The sequence below is a fragment of the Haemaphysalis longicornis genome, unplaced genomic scaffold (assembly GCF_048455015.1).
Source record: "Haemaphysalis longicornis isolate Haplotype H1 unplaced genomic scaffold, Haemaphysalis longicornis Haplotype H1 scaffold_7, whole genome shotgun sequence".
In the NCBI taxonomy this organism is placed as follows: Eukaryota; Metazoa; Arthropoda; class Arachnida; order Ixodida; family Ixodidae; genus Haemaphysalis; species Haemaphysalis longicornis.
The window spans coordinates 35713582-35722347 of NW_027526422.1; the positions used below are offsets into that span (position 1 = coordinate 35713582).

Here is an 8766-nt window from a genome sequence, read left to right on the forward strand (position 1 = left end):
TTTTTTGCTGATCATTTCGTAAACATTCCATACGCAGTAACTGGTCGCATCCACAGAATGGAGAGAATTTTAAAATTTCTTTGGAATGAAATATTTTGTTTAAGACTGTCAGCTCATGGTATCTTACAATACAACAACCGACAACAACAAAAGAAAAACCGAAATTTATGCGCCACACGACACCTAATTTCGTTTTTCAAGCGTTATTTCTGCGCTGCATGTGGTGAGCACTCGCCACAATGCGCCAGGGACGTCCTCGGTGTGCCCCTGGTCATCCTCCCTATCCTGTGGCGCTTTCACGTGGGAGCCCCTCAACGCCCTCAACAGCATCCCGCCCGAGGCATTGGTTAATCAATGACCTCTAAGAGTAATTAACCCTATCTGGGAGCATGGGTGTGTATCACAACACTCCAGAGTTCTTCTGCAGGTCGTTTTGTGGCATCACGTACCCCTTCAATAAAAAAAAAAATTGAAAAGGAAAAAATAAACTTGGTTAAGTTCGGTTGCATTGAAACCCATTTTTTGGTTAAGCGAGGCTGTGGAACAACCTTAATACAGACACTCATCCACCACCTCACCATCGACAAGCCTTTCTAGGCCACGCCTATTTGCAAATTGATTCAACTCGTAGCAATCGTGTAAGCCATTAGAATATTTTTAACCGTATTTGCATCCCAAACACCCCAATGTTGCCACATATGATAACCTCTGATCTGGCTTCGCAACTGGGTCATTAACCGCCCCCACTACATACACAGTACCCGAGGTTTTTTTTATGGCGGTTGAGCTCTGAACGGCCTTTTACGTTAACCAGCAGGTCATCCACGACGATCTCGCACATGCTTCCCCAAGTGCCCACTTATTAAACTGGATCAGGGGCTTTCCACAAAAAGTCAGACTATATGCAACTTGCTACCTTGAATGTGGAGTTTCTTGAGGCTTTATTTGGGGTCCTCTGCTATTCAAGCTGACCATGACCAAAATATCGTGACAACTTGAAATGAAATTGTCTGTCATCCTCTTCGCTATATACGCAAACAATACCACGATCTGTTTGGATACTAGCAATTTTTATTCCGTTGAGGTTCAGATTGTTGAGCTACAAGCCATGGCAAATAGCCTTAAGCTCACTTTGGCTAGGCTAGGACTTGAACTCGCCCCTGAAAAAAAACCAAGCTCCCAACAGTATATGACAATAAGCCACGCCCACACCAAGGAATTCAAGTCAACATTGTCAATCACTATGGTGGAGCTGCATAATAATCATGCAGCATCTCAGAAAGCCGTTGTGACAATGGCCAAAGCCGTCACTGTGAGAGCCCTCACTTGCAGCCTAACGACCCATGACCTCAACAAAACCCATACTCGAGCCATCCAGGTGCTGCATTGTGTGACACTCCATAATCTCTCTCTAACCCACACACGGACACACAAACAGCCCAAGTGGCAACTTGAAAATGAAGAAAACGTGCACATTGCAGAGTCTACCTCTTCAAAAGTGCAAGTTCAATTGCTGTTATTGAAAATTTTATGCACGGTCACAAAAAGACACGAAATGACCACATTAGTGCCATTATTGTCATCATAATTCTTTATGAATAATACTAACCAAAACCAAACAGGATCTGCTTGTGTGGATATGTGCCAGGAAAAACACTGCCTTGGTCTTTTTCATCTGTGCAGGACTCCCAGACGGAAATGCACGGGGCTGTGTCCTTCTGCTTCTTAGCACTGACCATCCCCATAACAAAGCATCAATGTTGACTAAACCATCGCAGCTGAAAGGTAGTAAACTGCCCAGGTTGCTTGAATGCATACATGATATTTGAAAAATCTCAGAGCCAAAAGCTGCATGCTTGCATGGGCCACTTGTGGCTAAGTGGGGTTTTACAGTACTAATGACAGGTTCATTACACTTTCCAATTAGTGGCTGCTCTTTTAATAAATGTTTCTAAGACACAATAAACCCAGATTAAATTGGTCAATGTTGTAAGAAAATTGCAGATATAGGTTGCAAGTGTACACATGGCCAGAAAATCTCTTACTGCACAGTAACCAGCATTTTTTAATAACGGACAATACATACTGGGCTTGAAACACTCTGAAGTCCGAAGAAAGGCTCGCTGGCTATCTTAGAGCTCAGCAGATGGCTTCACTCTAAGCAATATCACGTTTGTTGGAAACAATGAACGACTTAACGATCTAGAAAGCTTTTAATGTAATATGCGCTTTTGAATAAACTAAATGTGCTTACAATCCGTACTCTTTGCCACTTTCTGTGAACACGCAAAAACCACGTGCCACTATTAGAAAAGTGTTCCTTGCAATGTGCTGCACTTGTGTGCAAGGTGAGGAACATTGAGCCGCAAGTCATGGCAAAAACGCGGCGACGCTCCTTTTGATCGGAGACCTGCACATCGGACAGTTGCCACTGACCATCTCCGAGCAGTCCGTACAGAGGCAGACATGGCCACACTCGAGGATCATCACTTCTACGGGATTGGTGCGGCAGATGACGCAGCACGGATGGTCCGACGTCGTATCCCGGTTCAGCTTTCGGCGCTGCATTTTCGCCTCTTCCCGACGCATTGAGTCCTTCCTCTGCTGGGCGCGCGCCTGCCTTGTTTTCCACCAGGAGAACAGCAGGTAGAAGGACAGGCCCACGGCGGTGCAGCCAAGCACTAGGCAGGTGACACGCAGCACTCCGAGTTCGGAACGCAGCTTCGACACGAGCGCCGGGTGGCTGAGCTGGGTGAGGTAGTAGCAGACGCCGTCGGTGGGTGGGATCAGCTTGACTGAGCCATCTGCTGCGACGGAAAGCGAGCCAAAGGCAGTCAAGACGGAGCCTTCTTCAAGAAGAAATTCCTGTTCTTCGATGCCTTTCGTCTGCTCGCCTCGTAGCCAGCCAAAGAAGACGCCACTTAAGCCGTCACGATTGGGAATAAAGTTTTCGTAGACGCATTTCAAAGGAACGCTTTCACACTCCAGCGGGTCCAACACCTCGACCATTGCGCTGCTGTGGCGTGATGCCAGGGCAAAGGGGACATAGTTGAGGATTCGCTGTATCTCCCGCTGAGTCTGTGACCTTGGGGAAAAAAAAAAAAAGAAAGTAAGGAAAACAGTTTTATGCTTTTTTTCTAACAATTTTTTTGCACAAAAAGGACTCACTCGAACACCAATACAGGACAGCTTAAGCTTCTATTTCACTTTGTTTTTTTGGTGCTCAAAACTGCGAATGAATGCATTGTGTTTAATACAGATTCACTTTTTTTTAACAAAAAAGGAGGGCATTTTTTCAGCGTTGCTAATACAGCAAATCCGTTTTGCTTCATTATTTTATAGGATGTTTTTAAAAATGTGATTGAAACTACAGAACATAGGACAACGAAAACAACATTGGAAGCACTAAGGGTGAAATTCTGCAACTGATCCTTCATTCCTTCTGTTCAAACACCCGCAGAACACTGACAACAAATAAGCACATTCTCAGACAATCAAAACAGAATGAATGAATTTTGGAATACCCAAGAGCCCTTTTTTACGTAATTTGAGGTGAGGCGAACTAGATTTATTTATAACTCCAATGTGCAGGGCAACCTGTGTGATGCATTATTCAATTCTTGTGTGACGGTCCAGAACTGCCGTGTACCTGTAGCGAGCAGCAGGAAAGAAAACACCACGCACCGTTTGCAGCCACGCACCAACTACTGCAATGACATCACGGTGGTTCGCAATGGATTATCCTGCTAGCCAAGCCTACAAAAGTTTAATTTTCACCATCTCAAGTTTAATGCCAACTTATCACAGGTTGTATAGGTTAAGCATTCTAGAAATCCGTTTAAGCCAGTCCGACAAGCTTGCCAACTTTTCATTGTAGATGACACAAGAAAATCAGCAGGGAGGAGGATAGTGCAAGAAAACGGCCCTTTCTAATGCACTTTTTTTTGTGTGTGCGCATTGGCCAACGAAACTTTAAAGGGACCCTTCAGCACTTACCATCAACTACTCGGGATGTATTTTGGGCTAATTCTCTTGTCCCAGTAATCTCCTCCCACAAGAATTGAGACAATCGATTCACTATCACCGAAATTACGTGCGATGAGAAATTACGCATAAATGTTCCCTCTCAACTCGACCGCGGACAACGCGACAAAAGCTGTGCGCTCTCTCCCGGAAAAGAGGCCGGCTCGCGGTGTTCTCTTCGGTGGCCTTCGATATATCGCAGGCCTGGGAGTTTTCTCCTTTTCTCAGCAACGTGAAGGGGTTTATTTCCGGTCTGGTGCCATAAAAAAGCAGGCATGGCTGCCTGTTTGCAAGCACGTGCTCAGGCTGGTAAGGCGTTCTTGAAGCAATAAATGTTTGTTGTCAAGTGGTATCGTTGAAAGGGGAGTATTGAGTTCCTCACTCAAACTTTGCGTGCACTTAAAACACAAAGGAACGCCAAAACTGTGCATACAGGTTCAGGCGTAGAAGAGGTTGGTACACAGCGCCAATGACGGCAGATCGTCACAGGAAACGCGAAAAATAAGCCGTGAAGTTTACCAGCGACAGCCATGGCCGCAATGACGTCGTTTAGCCCATGCCAGTGGCGCATAATGAGAAAATTTGAAGAGAGCGCGATTGGATTTTCTGTGTCTTTCACAAAAATTTGCACGCTCACCGCTTCACGTGCACGTGTAATATTTGGCTCAGGTATTCCTGGCAGTGTAATCTAAATATTGTGCAGATTTACTTGCACTGCTCAAAGAGTGTTGCAGGGTCCCTTTAAACATGATTCCTGCACTCTCGACTTCAATATGGTAAAGCAGTACTCATTCCAGTGTCCCTTTCTTCAGACACTACACTACAGACAGCACGTCTGTTTCCTGTAGAGTGAGTGAACTCTGAATGACAGCATCGAGTACTTGTAATACCTGTTCCGTACTCTGCTCAGTTTCTTGCTTACAAGACTTTGCCTTTGCTGCAGTTTGCCAACCAATGCCTTCTCAGTGGCTGTAATTGTCTGCCCTTACGGTTGCCTTAGCAAGATAGTATGTTCATGACTTTTTTTTGGGGGTAAAAAAAAAAGCAAAGCGAATAACAGAGACAACGTGGAAGGGCCAGTACTCTCAGGAACTCAATGGAGCCCCGAATAAGCATGACGTACCCCACAACGTGCATTATGCTCACCAGAATCTCGACACAGGGCTCCACTGGATCTTGTGCTCTGTGAGGCAGCATTCCTGGATGACAGCTTTGGCGCCACGCAAGTGCCTGCTCTTGAGTGTGTCACCGAGCGCCTGCACGTGGCCTCTGATCACAGCATGCACAGCAGTCCCGTTGGGATACTCTTCTTGTAGCTTGGCCGCCAGGCGATCGTCAATGTCAAACTGACGAGCTGTCTGTGGAGACATAAGCAAAGCATATGCAAATAAAGCTGTAGCACTCCTAGAGCTCATAAGCACCCCCACCATTCACCTCCTACCTAGGTACGGTAGGAGAGTATAAAAACATATTAGAACAACACAGTTTTGGAAGATCTGAAGCCCTCAAATACACTGTCTATTCAATGCCCAGCGAAAGTTCAACTGCAGAACCGCATTATTGGCTATGAACTTGCGCGCCCACAACTTGAAGACCGTGAATTGACAGGCAAGAAAGAACAAGTTGTAGCATGTCACACGTTCGTCGCTGCACAAAATAATGCTGCGAAGCTGATGAATTCGCGGTTTCAGTCAAAACTCTACCCCAGGAATGGTCCGCAACAAACACAACTTCCTTCTTGCCGTACCAGCGAACAAGTTTACAGGGCGGCATTTCCTGGTCGGCAGGGCACACACACGAGTCGCTGGAGAGGCATCCCTAGGTATCTGCACAGGCATTCTACACTCCTACAAAAGCAACACGTGAAATTCCTCACCTGCACCGCCTCGAAATTCGTTACTTTGGATCGGTACACCTTGTAGATGGCACTGAAGGTAACAAGGTTGATGCCCAAGCAGACATTTTCCAAAGTCAAGTACTGCGTCAGCCAGTCGAGGGCCATGTCGCAGCCGCGTAAATAGATCCACCGGTTTAATAACGATAGTCTAACCTCGTCATGACCGCAGAATGGGAGAGCATGGGGAGAGCGCCAAGCGAGCCAACCGATCCAACATAAACAAGCAAAATGTTTCGTCTACGGCTACGGATGCGGATTCGGGGCTATTTCATAGTAATTTTGACCGAGCGGGAACTACAAACATGACAACCTACATGTTTTTGTAAAGATATCGAAAAAACTTCAAAGCGCACAAATAGACGGGGACAAAGAGGGGACACGCGCTTGTGTGTCCCTCCTCTTTGTCCCCGTCTATTTGTGCGCTTTGAAGTTTTTTCGATATCATGCACCAGCTAGCCCAACTTGCGGTATTGCTTTTGTAAAGAACCTAAAGACTACGACTTGATTTCGACGAGAGCAACCAAGCGCTGCTATGGCCCATTAGTTTTTCTTTCATTAACATATCAGTTAAGATCATAAAAGCGTGAGGGTTCCGGCTAGTTAAAATCAGCTGGTTGAGCCGTCACCTGTACTTGGTCACGTTATGCTGGCTAGTTCGGTGACATCTCGGCAACTGTAGTATAGAGGCTCTAACTGTAGGTTGTTTTTGTTGTTGTTATTAATGACGGGAAGGCCATGTGGTCGCTCGTATCGTTTTCTCAAGGATCGGCTGCGTGCGCAAAATTTAATGTTCATTGAAAAGCCATGTAGTCCATGGCGGAATGATGCGTATTGGCGGTGAGATGTTTGAGTGGCGCCCCCTGGCTCTGACGTCAGCTTAGGGACTCGCGCCGCTGTCGTCTGCTACACTCCGCTTGTGAGGGGCAGCAGTGTCTGTGCTAGAAATCTCCCGCTTTGTTGCTGTAGTGCATTAAAAAAGTGCATTTCTATAGTGCTTCAGTTACTTTGCCAGCTTCTGACGCATCTGAATAATTTGAAGCTGTATCCCCCACAAGTTTGCAACACATGAGGAGATAGAGAACAACTTTCTTCAGAGCATCGGTCAGAAGATCGCGCGTAACTCGTCCTTTCGGGCTTATTCGCGAGGATCAACGCTCAGAGCCCCTCGATAAGTATTCAAAATGCGAAGGCTTCCCTGCAGAATTTTTGAGGTGCTCTTATGAAGACCCAACAGTCCAATGCTGCCTACCAAGCAGCGCGGGCCCCTACACGCGCATCGCACGTACGGCAGGAAATAAAACGGCTGTCTTCTATTTCTTTTGTTGTTGTTTTCTTGTATCAGATTAATGTATCTTGTTGTTTTTTTGTGCCCGACGCATTAGTTTTTCTGCACCATCCCAAACGTGTTATTAGGAGGTTTGGGGGTGTTTGGGAGTCTCACAAAGATACTGTGGATGTTTTGCTTAGGTTGTATGGCATACATTCCCTTTTTCACAAATTTGCTTTCACTACGGCTGCGTGTAATAATGTGCATATCCGCAGCGTGCTTTGTTTATTCACATGGAAATACAATGAGGAGGTTTGTGCTGCGCCACCGTGATCGCGCCCCAAACAACGTTGTCCACATTACTCGAAGGCGGCTTTGGTGCCCCGAATTTGTTATCATACCATCGTTATCATAACGAACTGACTCTGAACCCGAACAATGATGACATGATTACGGCGTTGAAGGCATTATATACTCGCTAACTAACGCAATAAATAGTATACCTGCAAATAACACAAGAATCGAAACCGATGAATATTTCTAGGCAGGTCTTTATTGTTTTCCAACCATTACAGGCGCAAAGAACAAATCCTATTCTACTCGGGATGGCGTTCTAAGAATTAAAGAAAATTGCTTTTACTCCCTTGTCCTTGACTGAGGACCCGGCCCACTAACCAGCTCGATTTCATTGTTAGATAAAGTTTTCTCCTCCTCCGCTTCCTCCCCCCCCCCCCCCTCTTGAGTGCAGGTTTCCTATAACGCATATCCGAATATCGGGAGGATATGGCTGTGGAAAATGTACCGGAATATCCCTCCAGGTCTGAACAAACAGAGTGTTATTCTATCTTTAACGTAGACGGGACTCGTTTTGCTCAATGAACCTCCTACTGGTTAGAAGCCTCGTACAAAACCATGCGCGCCTATACACACAGTGGGTTATTTGGAACTCAACCTATAGTTTTTGCAGCCTATAGTGCAGGTCGGCAAACTTGCATGTCATGACAAAGTAAAGTGATGTGATACAATAAGACGTGGTACTTTCGAGCGTTCGGCAAGGTCGCAAAAACTGTTTTTCCATACATATGATTACCGGGAATCATAATGCCTTCTGCCAAAGCCGATAGCCCTGAAGGCCAGAATTTGTTTTGGTCTTTCATTTTCGCTGCTGTCGGTTATTATTGCAGCTGACTGTTCCCTTTTCGAAAAATTGTTTAATACAGAAGCTGACGCCTAGCTCCGACTCGTCGCGCTACGCACACGACCGGCTTCACAAGGAAGGGGGCGACGCCGGCAATGTTTCTTCCGTAGCGGTATCTAAAACTATACTTTAACTCACACTTTAAACCTATTATTATGATAAAATGTTACCCACACGCCAATTCTGGTGCGGTCAAGCGTCGGACGTTGACCGAGCACAAAGAAACATCATGGGGAGCGAGCCTGAGTGAAGCAGACGACAAATGCGAGAATCCCTAAGCTGACGTCACGGAGGCGTGCTCCGCAGCGCCGCCTGTGTTCGCGCTCACCGCCAATAGGGACTAGCGCAGAATAAAGGCAGCGGGCAAAAATTGTTCCATAA

At 46.1% G+C, this 8766-nt stretch overlaps 1 protein-coding gene across 1 annotated transcript; it reads right to left on the minus strand.

The window, feature by feature from the left end:
- Window positions 1-2037: 2037 nt before the first annotated feature.
- LOC144145210 (mitochondrial ubiquitin ligase activator of NFKB 1-like) lies at window positions 2038-6154 on the minus strand. Its single transcript, XM_077676744.1, has 3 exons — window positions 5900-6154; window positions 5170-5381; window positions 2038-3085 (listed from the first exon to the last, which is right to left on the minus strand). The coding sequence occupies exons 1-3, from the start codon at window positions 6023-6025 to the stop codon at window positions 2371-2373; spliced, it is 1053 nt and encodes a 350-aa protein (XP_077532870.1). The 5' UTR covers window positions 6026-6154; the 3' UTR covers window positions 2038-2370.
- Window positions 6155-8766: the final 2612 nt, after the last annotated feature.

Excerpts from the sequence above, each read along its gene's own strand:
- LOC144145210 (XM_077676744.1), bottom strand. The coding sequence starts at position 6,025 with ATGGCCCTCGACTGGCTGACGCAGTACTTGACTTTGGAAAATGTCTGC. Across the intron at positions 5,382-5,899 it reads CGAATTTCGAGGCGGTGCAG|ACAGCTCGTCAGTTTGACAT; the intron begins GTGAGGAATTTC and ends ATGTCTCCACAG. Across the intron at positions 3,086-5,169 it reads AGCCCTGTGTCGAGATTCTG|GTCACAGACTCAGCGGGAGA; the intron begins GTGAGCATAATG and ends TTTTTCCCCAAG.